Here is a 20,297-nt window from a genome sequence, read left to right as displayed (position 1 = left end):
TTAGAGAACATATTCAGCGCCTAGATAATTTGCTGCTTCAGATGGTTCAAGAAGAAGACACATCGAGCGACGATATCGCTGCAATGAAGCGAAAATACGAGGTTATCCTAGATCTTCTTTCTCATTACAGCAATTGCAGCTGTTTATTATTTCTTTTGTAGCAAAGAAGATTGCAAATTTTGCAAGAGGAGCAGAAAAAACGGAAAGAGGGAATGAACTTATCATCTGATGAAGAGGAGCCATCTGATGACCTGTTTTTGTCTGCTGCCCAACGACGCAAAGAAAAAGTGAGTATCCTGGTTTTGTTTCTCTTCGGGGAAAAGGGAGTTTGGGGCAGGAAAAACGAGTGGGAGAGGGGATACTGTTGCCCGACTCTCGATGAGCCTTCTTAGACATGGCTCCATTGTTGTTCAACTTCTTGTGGAAAGCGTCGGTGACCGTAAGTAGTATTCCGCAGAAAGATGAACAACAACGAAATCATGTCTAAGAAGTCTTCTTGAGAATCGGGCAGCAGTGTCTCCAACTCCATACGCTCTGTGGCAACTAGTAGGAAGAATTTCCCATCTCAATAAGTGCTCCTAAACATGATAAACATGAAGGAGAAATTATCTGGCCAAGATAACGACCCCCCTAAAGCTTCAAAACAATTCTGATAAACAAGGCAAATTTTGTTTTTCAGTTGGTTTTCTGAAAAAGAAAAACTGATAAGTTTGTTTATCTATGCCATGGACGAAATTCTGTGGTTGCCTGTCCAAAGTGATGGAACACGCCTACGCAATAGCGGAGAAAATGTATCTATAGAGCATGAAGCCCTTTAAATTATGAATTAACCACCAAGTTCTGGCAATAATGTGACTCACCGGAAGTACCCCGAGGCACCCAATTAAATTTAGCTCGTCTTTCATTAATGATATCAGTGAGGGAATTTGACTCTGCTTAGTGATTCGGTAGATAACTACACCTATTATGTGAAGTTCGTAAAATATATGGAAGTAATAGTAGTAATAATTGGAAATACAATGCAGTTGTCAGCTAGGAAGATTACTCAAGTACTTATCTTCTCGGTTGATCAAGAGTAGAGGTAGACACAGTGTATTTTTATATTTATCTCTTATATCTGTGTAGGTTTATATCACCTGTGCCACTTTTATTCCCGCTATTCTTTGATTTCCCCGAATTATGCAAGTAAATTTCCTCGAATGGGTGCCAGCAATACTTTCGTTTGTTGGGATGCGCGCAACATCTCAATGGTTTCTTTTTCCGCGAGAGACACGAACATCATCCCATTTTCCCTTTAATGAACCTTGTGAAGAAGTCTGATTATCGGATCGGGTGTCTTTCTGTTTGTCTCCAGCCCACCTCTTTCTTGCCTTGGCGATTGCTGCAACGTCTCTAATCGTCAGCGCAAGACAGAACCTCAAATTCTCTCTCCCACGAGCGTGAAGCAAGATACTCTTAGCTCGCGAAGCGTGAACCTAGTTGAATGTTCGAAGCCTAATTATCCTCACAAATGAGAAGAAAAACTGTCGTTAAATAGTCGTAAACTACTTCTAACAGAAAATCAATACATTCGCAATTAAATTCCTAGGTACTACTCATTTACCAGTGAAACATGAACATTGTGTGTAGTTCATTAGTACTCCTCAAAAGAAGAGTGCTGTGGTCCTAAAAGCGAGGGTTTGAGGGGAATTTGCCAACAACAACCTTACTGTATAACTGCAGATGCACCGCCGAGCATTGCTAAAACATGTGCTCGCCCCTTCGTCAGCGCAGCAAGAAGAGGAACTGGCGGCGAAAAGGCGAAGACAAGAAGAGGAGAAAAGATCTGAAGAGTCCAGGAAAACATTGCTTGAGAAGCATGCAGAATTGAGGGAAAAGAATGCAGGTGGGTTTCCTCTGCTTTTTTTTCTTTTTGCCTTTCTCTTTTACTTTGAATTTACAGAGATCGATCCGAGAGAGAGGCAGCGACTCGAAGAAGAGATTTTGCTTGAAAGCGTCACCCAAAACAGCGCACTTCATGCAGCTGTGGAAATCGCTCAAGGAGTACAGTACACTGAATCGTTCAAGACATCGTAATTTGCTAGATTTCAAATGACACTGAGAGGAGCCTCAACAAGTTCTTGTTTTAGTTGGCGGCCTCCTTCCCACATACGTAATCAAACTGAAGAAGATTTTGGATCATATAGGAAGCGAAGAGGCATAACAGTGGATGGAGTGGACTGCCCTCCTCCAATAGGAAGTTTCCTAGTTAGTTCCTCTGTGGATTTTTTTTGTTATCATGTACAAGGTAACGACGAGTTTACTTCAACGGGAGTTTGAAAATAGTGTTGTTGAAGAGAAAGTAAATAGGAGGAATGTTTTTCAAAAACATTCCTCCTATTTACTTAGTGTTCCGAACTTATGATAAACAAGGATTGAAAAGCTGAGGGCAGTTTCTCTTTATTAGCTGTCTTCCGCTTTCAGCTTTACGTCTGGTAGTTGCATTATGCATTTTTTTTTATAAAAATTTATTTTACAAGCAGCAAAAAAATCTAAGTAGCTTGTATACTTTGTATTATAACTATAGTTATTGCAAATTGTATAAAATTAGTGAAGAAGAGTCTTCAACAGCTGCAAAATATGTTTTCAGAAGCCAATTTCTGAGTTAGCATTCAATTCTGTCCTTATTTATTCTGCAGCTAACTAAATGCCGTTTTTACATGAGAAATTGACCTTTTCAAGGAGATGAAGTTCCCGAAAACTATACTCCTCGCACTCGAAAGCAAGGACATCTATATCCCAACAGCAATCCAAATGCAGGGAATTCCGGTCGCGTTAGTCCCTTTTTTGCAGTCTTTTTATAGTAATCAAACCTGGTGCAGTTGAGTAAGCGGTTACGCTCGAAGTGGTGCAGCAAAGGTAGTGGTTGCGGGACTCTCAGCTCCTGCACACGTACTGCAAAAGGCTCTCGTCCCGATCGCAACCAGCAGCTCCATTGCCTTTTTTCTTCTATTGCTTACGCAACTGTACCTCGTTTCACGTCATTTTGACCTAACTAAGAATTTACATTTTTTTTTCTATTCAGTCTTTCTGGACGGGATATGATTGGAATAGCATCGACTGGCTCAGGAAAGACGATCACATTCGTGTTACCGCTGATAATGTTTTGTTTGGAACAGGAATACGTTGTGCCGTTTGAGCGTGGTGAAGGGCCGTATGCGCTCATAATTGTACCATCGGTTGGTCCATTTACTTGATAGCTGTTTATATTTGTTGAATCAGAAGACCAACCCTGCGCAGCAGGTTAACAATGGAGAGCAGTATTTAGATCCTGATATGCAGTCGTGTGTGTGGAAGTTCCGAGTATATATAAAAGTCGGAAAGCTGAAAATGAGGATGTTAAGGTTTCTTTAGGTGTGAGGATTGGCGAATGAGCAGGCTTATATGTTATATGTTCCGGTTGAAGACATTGAAAACAGCTCTTTGATTGGCCCTGTTCCTCACTCACTCCATTTGCCGGGATATGTCCTGTCCGCTACTTGACAGGACAAAAGCTTTTGTCCTTGCCCTTTGTCCTTCTGCCTTCGACACCAGATCGGGTGGAGCCAGTCAAATAAGTCGCTGATTCCAACCGAACGTGTGTTTAATGGGGCGGGCCGAAGGGTTGTCGTCCAAAGATGATCTAATTGCAAGTTGCAAGTTTGTCTTTACAGGTCTGAACAATTGCTTTTCAAGGGTGTACAGGTGTGGTTTGAATACAGTTGATTAACAATCGTGATCCGCCGTCAACTTAGCGGTCTAGCATTTACTCCGTATTCGCAACAATCAATCCTCGAGTTCTATTCGTATATGTGGTTAGGGTCGAGGTCATAGCGCGGAGACATACTGGTGAAGTATATTAAAGTGTATTTTAGTTATCATTATAGGTCTGTAGGCAGTATGCTACGAGTACTGTTAGCTGGATTAGTATGCTTCATTGCATTTGTCGAAACGCTTTTTAGTTTTTTTTTTCTTTGAATTCTCCGATTTCCTCTACTTCAGTTCATTTCAAGTCGTTCCATCCTTTATAACACAAAGTTGTTCGGAGCGAGACAACGTTGGCTGGTTTTGCGAGAAGTAAACAACGAGGCTTTAAAATTTGAATTGTGAAGGTTAGAGGGAATGAAAACCTAATAGGAGTAGTATTGCTGCGGCAAACATTAGGGATAGAGCTGCGAATTGAAACTAATGGGCCTCGTCACATACTGTTTGAACACTTCTTCCTGAGTATAGGGCCGGCCGAGATATGTGGCCGCCATCAGTGCGAATAAGCAGCGCGAAGATTCCGTAGCACATCAGCTTGACAAGCAAGCTCGTGCGTGTTTTGCTGATTTAATCAATTTGTCTACAGCTGCCTTGGTATCGAAGTTCTCAACACGTCATTCAACTCAATTTGGAGGTTTTCAACCCTGCTTCGATCTTAGAAATGCGGATGCAGAATTCGTATTTTTGTGGTGTGGATACCTAGATCCATTCGCAATCTTCACGAGGAGAAGGCAAAATGTCCTAAATGTCTGGAAGAACGGGAATTTCTGAGGGCGAAATTAGCAGGATATGACGGATAAGGGTTCGTTTTTCAGTCGACTTACTCAAGCTCAAGAGAGAAGGGAAGTGAAGAGGACTTCCAGTGAAATTGAGGTACACACAACTCTGCAAAGGCCTCCATCCCCGTCTCACATCTAGGTCATGCGAGTTTTCCATTTTTTTCCCTTGAAAATCGGACCCTTCTTTTGTCTTCTCTCCTTTCTGCTGTTTTGATGGGTTGGACTTTGTTTTGAGTGTGAAGTGAAGTGTTTTGTTCTCTTCAAAAGCTTCAGAGGTCGAAGCAGTCTCAATGTCTGCTCCGATTATATTTCTGATTCACGATATTGTATACCAGTACTCAGGATAATGACATAATGGCTTCCATTTTGATTGGCGAAGTAAGAATTAAGGGTATTTTTTACAGCGCGAATTGGCCAGGCAGATTTATGACGTTATTATGGATATCTTACAATGGATAGAGAAAGATCCGAAAATGCCGAAATTGCGTGCCGGTCTTTGCATTGGAGGTGTACCAATCCGAGAACAGTCGCAAATTTTCAAAGAGTGAGTTTTCTCACATTTTTTCGGAGATGTTTCCCAAATGTTGATTTGTTGCTAATTCTGAGGAACTACTGAAACAGCTCAACCGAAAAATATAAAGTATGGGTTTCGTAAATTTTTGTAAGAGAACGAACCTTGTTAAGAACAGTGCTTTATGTTTTTCTTCTTCACAAAAGTCAACAATTACGAATGATTTTGCAGTTTTTCTTGTAAAAAATGTCTGTTCACAGTAGAGAAATTATTAGAATATGATTTCATGCCTATATTCCTCCGATACCATTATAGCGTAGATCTTTCTTCCCAAATTGTCCTAACACAGAATTTTATGAAGCATATATCGCGGAGTTTCCCTTTGAATTTTGGGCTTATGGGCGTTCTGAAGACTATAAAACTTTCGTTTTCCAATTTTATTGAAAAAAACTATCCCTCTTATTTTTGGATTTTCATTCCTAAACTGCTACGGTAATCGGTTTTTTTTGAAGGAGGATTTAGTTTACCAAAATTTGGCGCAAATGAGAATCGATAACAATAGCAAAAATATAATATATGAATATTTAACGTTAACAATTACTGTTGTTGGTGGGTGTTGATCACGTAAATGTATACATTTTTTCTTAGTTTCTCGTCTTAACAAAAATTTTCAGAGGAGTCCATGTCTGCGTAGCAACACCAGGTCGTTTGTCTGATATGCTGACGAAAAAGATCTTTAACCTTGAGGTAGGCTTCAATTATTTTCAATGTCGCGATCAGTTTACTTATTGTTTTGTAGGAAAATTAGATCTAAAACGTGAAACTAATACCGAAGTTCACTGTAAACCTCCATGTATGTAAGCTTTGAGAAAAACCATGAATGAATTGCACCAGACACACCTTCTAGATCTGTCGCTATCTGGTGCTCGATGAGGCGGACAGAATGTTGGATATGGGTTTTGAAGATGAACTGAAGTCAGTATTCGCATTTTTCAAAGTATGCCCTTATTTTAATAGAGTGAGAGATAAATCACCACCTAATTTATTTTTATTTAGGCCCAACGTCAAACTCTGCTCTTCTCAGCCACAATGCCGAAGAAGATCCAAAACTTTGCAAAATCTGCACTTGTACGACCAGTGGTGAGATTTTCGCTCATGTCTACAGTAGGAGTTTTTGTGTTATATTTAAATGCAGGATTCCTTGTTATGAAATATAGTTTAAGCATGCTAATTCTAAGATTTTGATCTGTTTTGCGTTAGAGAAATTCCTTTACTACTGCACTGTTTATGTTGGTTTAGTTTTTGGGTAGGAGGGTGAGGTTAAGTCAATCATGAGCTTATTTTAGGTGGTGAATGTCGGAAGGGCTGGAGCAGCTTCCCTGAATGTACTTCAAGAGATAGAGTATGTCAGAACAGAAGACAAACTGACAAGAATCTTAGATTGTCTCCAGAAAACTGCACCCAAGTATCGACTTTTTATTTTAACTTGGTACGCCAAAGGATCTAAGTCTGTTTCTCAGGGTATTGATATTTGCCGAGAAGAAGATGGACGTGGATAATATTTATGAGTATCTTCTGGTGAAGGGAGTGGAAGTCGCATCGATTCATGGAGGGAAAGGTCTCTTTAAAATCTATTTTCCTGCAAATTGTTTCTAAGCACTTTTGTTTATTCACTATTTACTTCTTTTTGTAGATCAACGTGATCGACATATTGGAATTGACGAGTTTCGTCATGGACAAAAAGATGTACTGGTAGCAACCGATGTTGCTTCTAAGGGACTTGATTTCCAAGTATGTGGTGCTTCCGATTTAGAATTTGAAAAATCTTCAATTTGTTTTGTTATTGCCAATTTATCCGGGAGGTATTGTTTTTTCTTAGTGGTTAATTAGACAATTGAGGGAGAGAGGACAGGAAGGGCTTGCTCTTGACTAAGGTGGCGTTGTGTACAATAAACGTCCGCTAAATGAAGAGAATTCTAAATTTTGCTGCAAGGCTTAATCACTCGTCTAAAAACGTTTATTTTCGCTCCCTATCTGTTCATTAAGACCTTATCCAATTTTACTTAAGCTAGGTTAATTAGTAGTAAGCAAGCAAGTAGTAAGTAAGCTTAAGTACTGAGATCTTGTAGAGGAAGGAACTACTTCCATATTTTTGAAAACTACTAGTGCAACAGAAATTTCTAGACATTTGTAGTTTTATTGTTTTTTTTAACAATATTGTTTTTTTTCTTTCCTCCGTTTAGAATAAGAAACCGATAAGAAGATCTTGGAGGTATCCTAGGGGCAAAAAAAAGTCTGACTCAATGGAGAATCAACGACATAATTAAAACTGCTCTATTTCATGGACTACACTGATGACGCAAGCGTCACCTTATAGAATACGAACTTGTTTTCTGCCACTGTTCATACATAAATACGTACACAAACGGGATATGTCATTGGGTCAGCAGTTACGACAGTCGCTGAGCTCTAGATAATTTAAACTTGTTCACATCTATCAGGGTTTTTTGACACTGAGTTTTACTCATCCTGCCTTCTTTCTTGAGAGAAAAAAACGTTTTTCTTCAACTCTTTGCTTTAGGGTATTGAACACGTTATTAACTACGACATGCCAGAAGATATAGAGAATTATGGTAGGTGCACGCTTTCTGTTTTTTTTCTTTTATTACAGCGTTTGTTAACACACGTTAACGCCTTGTTAACATCTATCTATCCGTTTTTTTTGACAACGAATTTTACCTATTCTAACTTCTAATACTGAAATCGTCCTTGAAAAATGTCGTGGAAGATGGATGCGGTTTTTTTTAAGGGTGCGCCGTAGTTGTGCTCGCCCCACATCCAAGTGCAGGCGGTCGAAAATCAGTGATGTTTTCTCATAAGCCTATTTGAGTGAAACCAATGATTAGATTGTTAAAGGGACCGGAAAGTGTTCATAGAAATGCTTTCTAACGCACCTCATAGGGACGTAAGCGGTTCCCACACCGTTTCTTGAACGACTATTGGGGAAGGATGGACGGAACTACGCAGAATTCCGCAATTTAGTACCCGCCTTTTACTCTGGATTCTGCCCCACGTCAAAATCGGGGTGCGCTGCGTTTGAAATCAGTAATCTGAGTTAGGCTGCCCGCAGAGTTTAGAGCCGCGCGGTCGCGCGGTTTGGCGGCTCTGTGGCTTTGGTGGTTATTGATCGCACGTTGTGAATAGTCAATAACTACCAAAACCGCAGAGCCGCCAAACCGCCGCCCGCGCGGCTGCGAACTCTGTGGGCAGCCTTGGATTTGAAACCTACGAAATCCAATTAAGTTGCAGAGTGATATTAAATGGTGTTCTACTTTCTTTGGTAAAGGCTTTACAGTAGGATATTTTCACATTGAATCAATCAATCACAACATTGATTAAACTAAGTCCCAAGAAGTTGACGTTGTTGGGATATTTTTACGAATAGATAGGGGTAGGAGCGTAGTTGATGAGTATGCGAGCTTTCTCCCTAATTATTCTAGAAAAACTGCATGGGAAACGGCTTTGTCGCACCATATCCTCTTAAGAAACAGTTAGCAACGTGTCCTAAAGGCCATGTCTGCGAACTCAGGCGTACGTGTCGCGAGCTGACAATCAGTGGGTTATTGATATTGTCCTATTCCTTGGCAGACGTGACGCTCTTGAAGTCTAGTGTTACTAGGTGTTCCGTAGGGGGATCCGACTCGACAAGGGCTTTCTTTCTGTATAATCAATAAGGGTTGAATTTTCGCCCCCTAACCCTATCCATTAGTGGGCAGATCCCAACGTCCTCAATTTTGTGATATGTTGCCTTTAAGCCTATGATTGACTTCTTAGACAACACGCTTCTCTTTTGAGAAATTCTTTCTTTCTTCGTTGTAGTTCATCGCATTGGTCGAACAGGGAGATCAGGGAAACGTGGTATGGCGACCACATTTATCAATAGAAAAGCAGGTTAGTCGGACAACATATTTCTGAAGTTAAAACTTAAGGTTGAAATAGTATTTAAATAGTGAAACGTTTCAGATTTGTCGGTGATGCAAGACTTGAAACAATTACTTGTTGAGGCCGGACAAGAACTGCCAGCATTTCTCAGAGATCTTGCTGGAGATACAGATGAGCCGCCTACTGGTAACAGTGATGACAAGGTGCGAAGATACATTGGATACGAATTCGGTGAATCCCTGATGCTTGTATTTTCGATCTCTCAATTTTTTTGCAGGGATGTGCTTACTGTTCTGGTCTTGGTCATAGAATCACAAACTGTCCAAAACTGGCTGGCATTAATACAAAGGTAATTACTGTCACTTCATTTTTTACAGCGATCATTAAATCGAAAAATCATGTTTTTTAAAATAAAATCCCCACCGAAACAAAACAGCATAAAAAACAATCGTGCGTGTATATGTTCTGGTTCCATACTTCCATTCCCTTCCGCGACTTTCGAGTTCAAGCTTACTACGTTTTCAGTGTCTGTGTAAATTCAAACGGAAAAGATCCTAAGGAATTTCCTCATGTTTTTTCTTCTTTTTTCACTTGGCCATGTTTATCAAATTGTGAAAAGATCATTAACTCTAACTCAGAAATGTAGTTGTGAGGTAAATCAGTCTGTTTTGGTCACAGATCATTTTATCTAGTTACTTTTGTGGTAGCTCTGTTGGTAGAGGCTTCATTGGAAAAATGATTTCTTCCTGATGGCCTGTCATAATTTTTTTCAAGGAAAAGTTGCATACATATATGGTTTGTTTCCCTATTTCCGCTTCTTATCGAATTTTTTTCCGCTAACTAAGCAGGCTTCACTTCAATGACTGAAATTATCTGCTAAAATTTTCACCTCCTCGACATTTTTTCCCCATTTTTCAGCTGATTTGCGTGTTTAGGCCGCTCAAAACATGGCTCGTTCGGGCGGTGAGGATGGAATGTATTGATATGACATGAGTTATTACTCGTTTCATCACTTGTTATTTGATCTCGTTGCTACAGGTTGGTAAACGCTGTTCTCGTTGTTTAGCATGTACCTCTGTTTTTATTATTTGACCTGAAATTCAGTTATATTTCACGTCGTGTCGTGGCTAGTTCGGAGGCATATTTCAGTAGTGAAATTTTCGAATTTTGTTTTTTTTTTCGGATCATAAGAATTTTTTGAAAACTTTGCTATTGATTCCACATGCCTGTAGTTTTCGCTAACACTTTATCTCTGAAAATTCTGTCGTGGATATCACTTTCTGCACGCGTCACTTTCGTTTCACCTTGCGCTGTGAGAGTTTCGGTTTTCTACGCTATGCACACACGCAGTGCAGCTGATTTCCGCATTGCTGGAAGAAGAGGAGTGACGGGGAAAAAGCACTGATATGCGATAGTTACGGTGCCGAGAGACAGAATGAAATTATTGATTATAGAAGTTAGCTATGATAGTTTTTGTGGCTTAACTTGCAAGCATTTGATCAGCTTATGTCATTAGTATTAGTAATAAATATTAATATTAATTTCTAAAGTCTCGGAATTGTTTTGATTGTAGCATTGTTTTTTTTCAGCAACTTTGCCTTAGAGCATCCTTGACTATGGTTGACAAAAAAGTTACAAGTAAGCCCAGTTTGGAAAAGAGAAAAGAGAATCTCTGGTTTGTTAGGACTATAATTGACGTACAATTGTGTACCTATACTCTAACAGCAGAACTTTGTAGATGATTTACTCCAGTAAATGGAAGTTAATAGTCACATGCTAGAGACATGGTTTTTTGAATGGAGGACAATCGTAGGATACAAACCCGTTTTGATTGCAAAGATTTTGCTCAGTATTCAGCGGGAAATCTATGTCTACATCTACAACGACAATATTTTTGATTTTCAAAAACCCTAGAATATTTTATTCTGGAAATTCGTTACTGATTTTCTCCTTATCCTGATCTCCGAGAATTTCCCTGTTGAGAAGATTATTCTTTAAATTGAAATTCTGCTCATACGACCGTAAAAGTCAAAACCTAAATTTTGTCAGGGACGGCTGTGCGATACTGTGCAAATAACCGGAAAAGGCATATTGCTATGACTCCTTCAATAATCAATCAGTTGAAACTATTGTGTTATACTCTCCAACGTCTTGGATACCTTCTAATAACAACTCCATTAACACTATGAAAGTCGGGTATACCGCAGAAAAAAGAGGATGATCCTGCGACGGTTGCGAAACTGGACAACCAATGGTCTCATCCTTCCAAAGTATCAGATTTACCGGGACTTTTCCTTAGACAAAGGTGTGCCTCGTAGGAAATCTCGTACACGAAAACCGTTCCCCACGCCATTTTTCGGGCTGATTAAGGGAAATGCGGTTACGGTCATGCTTGGTATCTACTTTTTAAAGGGATCACCTCACGAATCTAGGGTGGTATGGATTTCCGATGGCTAAAGACTATACGGGGTTGTAGATTCCAGAAACTGGTGGGATAACGCTCATTTCTTCCCAATCGCCGTAAAAAAAAACGGCCCAGAAGATGTGTGTGGGGCGCTCCAATAGAACTCATTGTAGAAAAACGGCATCCCGGAATGCTCGAAGTTGCATTGGAGCGCGCCACCCTTGCGCACGCGCCGCATCTTCCGGGTCGTTTTTTCAACGGCAAATAGGAAGAAATGAGCGTTATCCCATCCGTTTCAGCAATCTACGACACCGTATAGTCTTTAGCCATCGGAAATCCATAACATTTCAGATTTGTGGGGGTGATGCGTTTAATCCTATCTTTTTATCGAGAGACTGAATGATAGTAGCCAGATTAAAGAACTCTACGGTTTTTTTTTTTTCAAAAATGTTCACATTTCCATAGCATCGATCTCATGATGCACGTCTTCATCATGAGTGTTTGTAGCCTCCGTTGCGTCTCTTATTTATCTGTGGTTGAGCGGATTCCAGTGTCGAAAACTTTCACGGATGCTGCGTGTAAACCCGTCGTACAACATCGGAAACTACGAGAATCATCAGATTTTGAAATACGTGTGTACTTTTTAGATTCTTTGTTGTGTACTACGAGTACGAAACTATTTAATAAACATGCAAATTCCTTTGTTGTCGCATCAGTGATATTTTTAACAAAGAAGAAACACTGTTGCCATCCAGTTATTTAGATACAAGTACATAGATAGAGATAGAAAGTACATGTATCTGTATGTAAAGTAAATTATTTAGTCGACTAATAAAAATTATATAAACCAAATATCTTGAATGCATAAAAAAATACCATTAACGAATTAAATCATTGGAATCAGCGTGTCATTCTATCTCAATGTCCCTACCATGCGTTTCGCTGCTGAAACCTCAACCAGGTAGGATTTACTCGACATTGCCTCTGAGGTGCATTCTGAGGTATCCTAGGTGTAACGTATATATAAGTTAAATAGGTGAGTTCTTCAGTACTGCTATGATGTTGTTCTTCTGCTGCACCACTCAAACTTTGAGCTCGAGCAGCCATTACAACTCTTTCTGTTTTTGAAACAAATTAAAATTAACCTCAGGCAGGATTTTCGATTGTAAAACTATTAATTTTTGATTGTAAACCTATTAGTTTTTCGTTTATTAGTCTTCTAATTTTCAGATTTTATTGGTCTTCTAGGCCGCAGACATACTGCATAAAAAAAACCCAGGCAGTGGAAAAATGAGATTTGTTTCGGATCATGCGGATGCTCCTGGATGAAACGTTCTTTCGGTCACGTTATTATATTCGATCTCTATTCAGAAGATATTTACAATTTGAATGATCCCAACAAACACATCAACAGACAAATAAACATTTATTTCTCTCATCTACACATTGTACGGAAAAATCTGTTAGTAGTAAACTAGCGACTAGTGTAACTGGCACTTTTTTCGACTAATAAATATGCTTACCATTGCACTGAGATCGATAAGAAGTATGAGCGATCAGTAGTAACCACCATTTCAATTTGGATGCAGGGGGGCGGATTTACCAGTTTTTTCCTTGAGTTTTTCGAGGCCTATTGTTGGGATTTAGCAGACAAAACACAGACAAAGGCAATACGTGGTACACAGTTAGTTACTTTTGTGTGTGTGTCCTGAAGGAGCACTCACAGGAAAAAGCAAACACATCGACTTCAGCTATCATACGACGACGGCGACGACGACGACAACAACGACGTGTTCAATATGAGGAGTCGATCCGATATCCACTATAGATCTTCGGCGAGGCGGCATTTAAGTCTTCCGTATGACTTCGATCATTTCGACTAGCGCTTAAGGCCAAGGCCAATAAGGTTTTGTTAGCAGTAAGTGTTTGTTTCTCCGTAATTTAGCCTCTTCCTTAGATGCTAAGCTGCGTCGACGATGTTTATGGCGATAGTGATGCTGAAACAGCAATAACTACTGGTGTTAAGGTACTTCAGTTGCACTAGCTGGTTATTTATGAATTTGCGAACCTTTCTATGGCGATGATGAATCACAACTGGTGTTGTTGTCTCTGCGACGTCATCTGTTAACGAGAAATTCTCAAAAAGTGGGAATGCGCTGGACAACGCCAAGATCGCTAGCGTCACCGCAATCCTGAAAGATGAAATTTTGCAATTTTTGTAGTTGTTTACTCATAGCGTTTGTCTACACTTCCTATTTTATTTTTATTTTATTTCATATTTTTCTATAAACTTATTAATTTAGGAATTAATATAACTTTCTTTAAATTTTTAAGCGCGTTATCCGTAAGTTCACTATCACTTCCTTTGATTTACCACACGTATAACATTTATGCAACCGAACGGTGTTCATCCTGGATTTAAAATCCATCAAGAACCTTCATTATGGGGAACGTTCAAATCAAGCTGCTGCTGGAAGAACCTGCCTGCGTGGTTGACCTCGTAACCGAGAAATTTTGACTTTCTCTGTTCTAATTATGCGCTTTCGCTGCGATTTCTCTCGAGAGAACTTCTATTTTAGCTCATAACAGTGATAACTTCGCATTAGAAAAGATTTTTGTAGTAAAAAGTAAAAAAAAAATAAACCAACCGTATCAGATTCATCCCAGAGAGGAGAAGAAAAAAATGTGATGGTCACAACGCGAATCTCTGAAAAAAAAAACTTGATATCATCACATTAGTTTTCGAAAAGATCATTTTTCTCGAACACGGAACAGTTACGAAAAGTGACTCGAAACTCATCGGCTTCGTCACTGTAATACATGCAAAAAGAGGAAAAAAAGACTTCTACAAAGTTGTCTTATATTTCTAGAAAACAGTAAAACTTCTAAGTAGTCTTACTGGAATTCCTCGAACTAGGGGAAAAATGTGATTTAAAAAAATGTGAGAAACGGAAAAATATGATAAAAATAACAATGGTGTGGTGGAGGAGGGGAAGAAGGAGGAACGCCTCTACTGTTGCTGTAGAGAGAGTAGAATTTTGCTAACTATTCGACTATTATCGTTACAAAGACATGAATAGAAGCACTTAACCTTCAGATTATCTTTTTTTTAAACCAATTTGTAGACGGCTGTACATAGCTGTAGATCAAAGGACGACGACAGCAACAGCACTGTAGGTGTAGTTACCTGTGCAGTTGTTTTTTGAATAGTTGGGATATCTGTCAAGCGGATAAACTCATCGCGCTTTGTGCTGAAGGTTAAAAGAGGAAGCAAGTATGAACTCTGAGCGCTTGCTCCGTTAAGTAAAAGGACGGTAACGTGATAAGATCACTACTAAACGAACATCGTAAGCCAATCACCTTAGGCGCGTGGGTGAAAGTGATCCAGCATTGCAGATATGATTCTGTCGTTTCGCCAACGGGGCGGAGCTGACCCGCAATAGCTGCGTTTCGTCGTCGGTGAGGTTCTCTGTTCCCTGACTAGCCATATACAGCTCGAGGGCGAACACCATGTAATCGGCGAAACCGGTGGATGTTAAGACGGCGGTCTGATAAGCGAAAGGAATCCGAGAATCGAAAATACGGTGAACGTACTATGATTTGTAGATACTGTAAGTACATATGTGTGTATGCCAGTATGCCAGGTGGATAGTTAGTGACTATCAAATCTTGGTGACATTTGAGCCATCTCTAAGCTGTGGAGGATAGTAGCTTTACTGTTCTACTTTCACGCATAAGTTTCAAAAGTTATATTAAATAGACCCATCGCAACTATCTACTGGCTTACTGTGGCATGAAGCTGATTCCAGGTCTCGATCTGCAATGCACAACGGAGGTCCTTTCGCAGGGTTTTCCAACTATTCCAACATTCCGCTTCATCGAAGATCGAATCCCAGCTAATAGCAAGCCACTGCTAAGATCCTCCTACACTTAAACAAAACAAATCAAGACGGTTCCCTGATGTGCATAAGTTGGCGATAACCTGTGGTAACAGCTAATCTCGCCTTGGCAAGGCTGCCTTGTACCGCGTAAAAAACTCCTCGCCTGTTCTGCCTTGGTGCCCTGCACAGATGGTCCAGACGTCTCACACGAGGGACGGTATGGCGAGCGTTGAGAGGGAATCTAATCTCAGTCTTTCCAGACTTCGTGAACAGTTGAAATAAATTCGTCGATCTACGTGTCGTTCGCAGAGCTGCAGACCGCATCAAATTCCATGTGATTGCTCTGCAAGGGAACAAAAGCGATGTGCGACAGATGAATGACCGTTCGTTCGTCATTCGCGGAATTAACCAAATTCGTCACGAGATGCAGGGATGTCGGCTTCATTACCTGTCTACGGTCCATCGCGTCGATTCGCAGAAGACTCTATCAATTTGTCTATCCATCCTTTGCTTCCGATGTGAGCGCCAAGAATCCATAAACATCATCAACTGCTACTCACCAGCATCACCGGCTGATGTATCCGGAGTAAACACATTTTATGAGGAGCTGACAGGAAAAATCCGCAGTTAGAAGTCATTCTACAAAATTGTTTGTCGGGTAACCTTACTTCAAAATGAGAAAAGGTAGAGAAGAGGAACACAAAAGATGGGGGCTTGGATCACGGAAGAAATTGACAACAGTCCTCTGTCCGATGACCGTCACACGGTTTTCCACGTGAACTCTCCTTTTATGATGAAAGATCATCATCGGTGGACGTGGAGATCGTACAATGCCTTCAAGCGGCTGGAATGGCTGAAGATGGCTTGGATATGAGAAGAGGTTCTAAGACGTTTCCTCGAATTTCTCAAATCTCTTCAATGGCCAACTCTTGTATTAAACTCGAATATTCCTACTTGTGAAGTAGCACCTCGAATTCTACCTTTGAAAGTACGGTTTTCGATGAAGTGTATATAAGTTTGGATCCAATTTTATATCTACATACTTTCTCCAAGCTGGTCACCACTTTTTTCGTGCAATTCTGGTAGCGTGCAAGACATCCTTTCTCCAGAAAAAAAGGATCCGACATCAGTGGAGGATCTTGCAAGCTGTTCTTATTTATAGGAAAAGTGACCGGGAGGAAGTACCATCCGACTAGCTTACCGGGGGATTTATGCGAGGGTTTAACAAACGTATCTACGACAACGTGATATTATATCGCCGAAACGTATTCGTGTTTACGTATTCGACTCGGCAGTTCTTCTTTTGCCCTTTGACACAGCGGAGACGTGGCAGACAAAGAGGCAACGCTCAAGAAGTTGCTTGTCAGCAAGCCCTTGATAGATGCCTTCTGAAGTTTAACCAGCCCACACGAGGTTTAACTGGTCTTCGCAGCTCCCACGAGAAAAAAATCTTCCGTCCTCCTGAATACCTATCGAATACCAAGTATAGATGGGCTTGTCACATTTTAAGGGCAGCATACCACGAATCTGAGGTGGTGCGGATTTCAGGTGGAGTGTCCGTATACGGGTCGTAGATTATGGAGACGGGGGTAGTTCAGCTCATCTCTCCCTGCATCATTGCAAACAGCAGCCTCCAGAATGCTGTTTTGTACGACGCCACCTGCTGCAACGCTCCACCCGTTGCGCCGCCTCCACTCTGCGATTGGCCGAAAATCAATTCGGACTGCCCCGATAGGCCGTAAGGGACGCTACGCGTGCAAATGGTGGCGCGCTGCAGTAGAAGGCATCGCACAAAACAGCATTCAGGGGTCTGCTGCTTGCAGTGATTCAGGAAGAGATGAGCGGAACCAACCCGGTCTCCATAATCTACAACCCCGTATACGGATGCTCCACCTGAAATACGTACCACCTCAGATTCATGGTATGCTGCCTTTAAGAAGAATGGGCGATACGACTGCTGAAAGAACGTTAGAATAGGTCCCAAGAGATGCTAAACACCCTGAAGGGGACCACAAATGAGATGAGCCAACGTGCTCCGCATGAATGGACCAGCTAAGAGCTCAAGTGCTTCGTCATTGTCACGCACAAAACTTGCGGACTTCTTGGATGACAATCGCGAAGGATGGAACGAGTGGTAGCGATGCTGGAGCCCGCAGGATCGGCGAAGGCGTATCATCTATGTATCTATAGTATGGTCAAAACGAAATGAAGCGAAACGATACAGTTGCGTAAGCGGCTGCGCTCGAAGCAGCGCCGTGCAGCGTTGCGGTTAGGTTCGAGGAGGACATTAGCCAGCACCACTCATCGCTTCAGTTTGTGATCTTCCTGCCTCGATCCCAACTGCTATCTCTACCGCATCGCTTACGTAACTGAATTGAGGTTTATTTCGTTTTGACCGTACTATACCTCGTCGAGGAGTCATAAGTGGCCCGTGGAGTTGTCTGTAGCGAAAAGTTCCTCTAACTGCTGGACTACGTTAATACGCCCAATCTTGGACTCTTGTCTACTAGAATATTCATTTTCATGATGTTCGAGAATGAACACATTCATTGTGTTTCGACTCGTTCATATCGAATGAAAAGGTTGTCCTGCGCTAGCTTTAGAAGCCTTGCACCATTCGTTACCTCATTTCATCCCCTCCTTTTTTAAAATTTTGTGGATAACACGTACCAAGAAGATGACCTCATTTCCAAAAAGTCCAAAAGCACTGGATTTTGTTGTCTTAGAGACCTAATTCATACGACAGCAAATATATCGTCCCCCTGAAATCCTGCTATTTAAATGCTTCTAATCCGAGCCTCCAGGAAAGATGCAAATGTGATTTCTTAGCTCATTTCCGTACAGATACCGTTTCTTGCATAAATGTTGAATTATTGTTGTTGCGCTTTTGGAATGATGTGAGCAAATGCTCATTCAATCCTTTTGACAACCGGCGGAGTTCATCTCCACGTTAATAAAAGCAAGTGCTGGTCGTTTGCGACAAATACTCGCCTTTGGGGATATTTACATCCGGATGTCGATCCATCGTGAACAGTATTCTCAGGCAACGATCGATATTATTGGTATTGACCTACTTTTGCTCCGAAGATAGTGGAAAATTGACAGCCGAGGTTTCTGCACATACCGAAAATTTTCCAGACTTTTCGAACATATTACGGTAATTTATGGGCTTTTTTGATTTGGTTGTTCATTGTTTTTTTTTCTGTAGTACGAATTGTTTTCTCGCATTAATATTTGTGGCAAAAAAAAATTAGCCGCGAGAGAAACAAGCGAAGCCGACCGCTTACGCTGGTATTTCAATGAGGCCTCTCATTGAATGACTACTGATCGAAAAAAGAGGATATGTGAGAGAAAACTGAGATACAGTAATCTTTGAGAGGTACTTAACAGTCAGTATAATATATATATATATATATATAGTATATCTTTTACACTTGTATACATTTATTTATATTTTATGGATTTTCTATATCAATAGGTGGTAAATGTTTACTCTTCTTCTAAGTATGGCGCTCTCGCATCTTATACGCCTGTCCGTGCCACCTCCAGGATTGGTTAAGTTTTGTTGAAAGAAATACAACGGTAAATAAGAAGCTCAACCGATATTATCCAATTTGCAATCATAGGGTCAATCGCGTAAAAAATTGCCTTTTTTCCGAAAAAAAAATCTGCTATATTTTAAGTATAAAATTGTTCTTTAATTCCATCAAAAATAGAGCATAAAGGATTGCCTTTCTCTTTTTTTTCTAAAAATTGCTGTAACTTAAGTATAAAATGGTTGACTTAGACGGATACTAGGTGTCAGGTGTGTATTTCTATTTGGGATTTTGTAATGCTAGAAAACAATTTCTAGAAAAAATGAGGGATAATCTGAAAAGTCTTATTGCTATATGATGTAGTGCATTTTATGTAGAAATTTCTTATTTGATTGAACAGACCAGCAGGCTGTATTTACTTTAATGAGTTATTTTGTAATGTTAATTTGATAATGTTTATTAATTTGATTTCCAACTTGAAATTTTTTTCAATGTTTAATGTAAATGGGGGACTCAGGAACTGCGTACTTGCTCAGAAATCCTGCTTTCTTACTTCTGTATATATCGCCCTGTTCAAAATTTCTGAAACTTTTCCAGACTTCTGATTCTTGAGACGTGGACGATTTCGAAGAAGGAGAACAAATAAGATGTTGCGTAGAAAGTGAAAAGTTTAAGGATGATGTTGGTACCGGACTGTATAACGAAATTAAAAAAAAATTTAGAAGTATATCTATTAAATATGCATATGAAAACATGAAAATATATGCATTAAATAAATATGCATTGCATAAATAAACACTAGGAATGACTAAATCCGAGAACTGTGCAGTCGAAAAATACCAGAAGTCTGTGAAAGTCTGTGAAAAACGCCTTTACAAACTTTTCGTTGCTTTCATGCGTCAAGAAAATGATCGATATACCTCAGACACCATAGGAAAAATAAATCGAGACAAATAACTACGTAAAACAGTGCGACGAGTGCAGTGTAACATTTTAGTAACATTTTTTTTAGCAGAATAAGGCACATCAGTCCATTTCTGCAGACAAAATGGGCTACAACGGCTGTGCTCTCGGTTCCAAGCCTCATCTACATAATATTATAGATGCTTATGTCTTGAAAAAAAGCGTCACTTTACAAAACTGGAATTTCCACCTTTCTCGTCTTTTTTGACTTCTTGGATTTTTTGTTGTTTGTCAAAAAGTTGAATGGAGAAACTCACAATTTTTTTTTGAACCGTACTTCATTTAAGAACTTCAGGAGGGAACCGAAGTCAGTTCGTACGGTTCTTGAAAACGAAAAAAAAATCCGAGAAAAGACACATCATGTACGTTGTATTCTGTATTTATGTACCTTGTATTCTGAAACAAAAGAAAGAATTTGTGAAGAGAATTTATGAAGTGTTAGGAGAAGGTTTTCGAAACAAATTTCCTTAGTTACGGGTTGATTGCCTAATGATTTTT

General features: G+C 40.1%; 3 protein-coding genes across 4 annotated transcripts; 2 read left to right on the top strand and 1 right to left on the bottom strand.

The window, feature by feature from the left end:
- Positions 1-41: 41 nt before the first annotated feature.
- Positions 42-11,959, top strand: RB195_004849 (uncharacterized protein; the record flags this gene model as incomplete). 2 transcript variants are annotated; one of them, XM_064182889.1, is made up of 21 exons in its annotated part: positions 42-101; positions 162-287; positions 1,723-1,885; positions 1,943-2,072; positions 2,130-2,247; positions 2,722-2,813; positions 3,065-3,218; positions 4,967-5,106; positions 5,748-5,820; positions 5,981-6,070; positions 6,130-6,213; positions 6,420-6,538; positions 6,594-6,691; positions 6,767-6,864; positions 7,655-7,706; positions 8,953-9,024; positions 9,097-9,218; positions 9,293-9,364; positions 9,951-9,978; positions 10,010-10,053; positions 11,927-11,959. In XM_064182889.1, the coding sequence occupies 21 exons, from the start codon at positions 42-44 to the stop codon at positions 11,957-11,959; spliced, it is 1,968 nt and encodes a 655-aa protein (XP_064034155.1). The 2 variants fall into 2 exon arrangements, with proteins under 2 accessions (XP_064034155.1, XP_064034156.1); XM_064182888.1 differs by lacking the exons at positions 10,010-10,053; positions 11,927-11,959 and having other exon boundaries at positions 9,951-9,998.
- On the top strand, positions 11,895-12,182 carry RB195_004848 (uncharacterized protein; the record flags this gene model as incomplete). Its single annotated transcript, XM_064182887.1, has 1 exon — positions 11,895-12,182. The coding sequence occupies one exon, from the start codon at positions 11,895-11,897 to the stop codon at positions 12,180-12,182; it is 288 nt and encodes a 95-aa protein (XP_064034154.1).
- A 1,123-nt stretch (positions 12,183-13,305) lies between these two features.
- On the bottom strand, positions 13,306-14,081 carry RB195_004847 (uncharacterized protein; the record flags this gene model as incomplete). The annotated part of the gene is made up of 3 exons (XM_064182886.1): positions 13,306-13,416; positions 13,488-13,611; positions 14,068-14,081. 3 exons carry the CDS (start codon positions 14,079-14,081, stop codon positions 13,306-13,308), a joined length of 249 nt encoding a protein of 82 aa, XP_064034153.1.
- Between the last annotated feature and the right edge of the window lie 6,216 nt (positions 14,082-20,297).

The sequence above is a fragment of the Necator americanus genome, chromosome I (assembly GCF_031761385.1).
Source record: "Necator americanus strain Aroian chromosome I, whole genome shotgun sequence".
NCBI lineage: Eukaryota > Metazoa > Nematoda > Chromadorea > Rhabditida > Ancylostomatidae > Necator > Necator americanus.
Note: the sequence above shows the minus strand (reverse complement) of the source record. Positions and strands in the feature narration are given on the sequence as shown.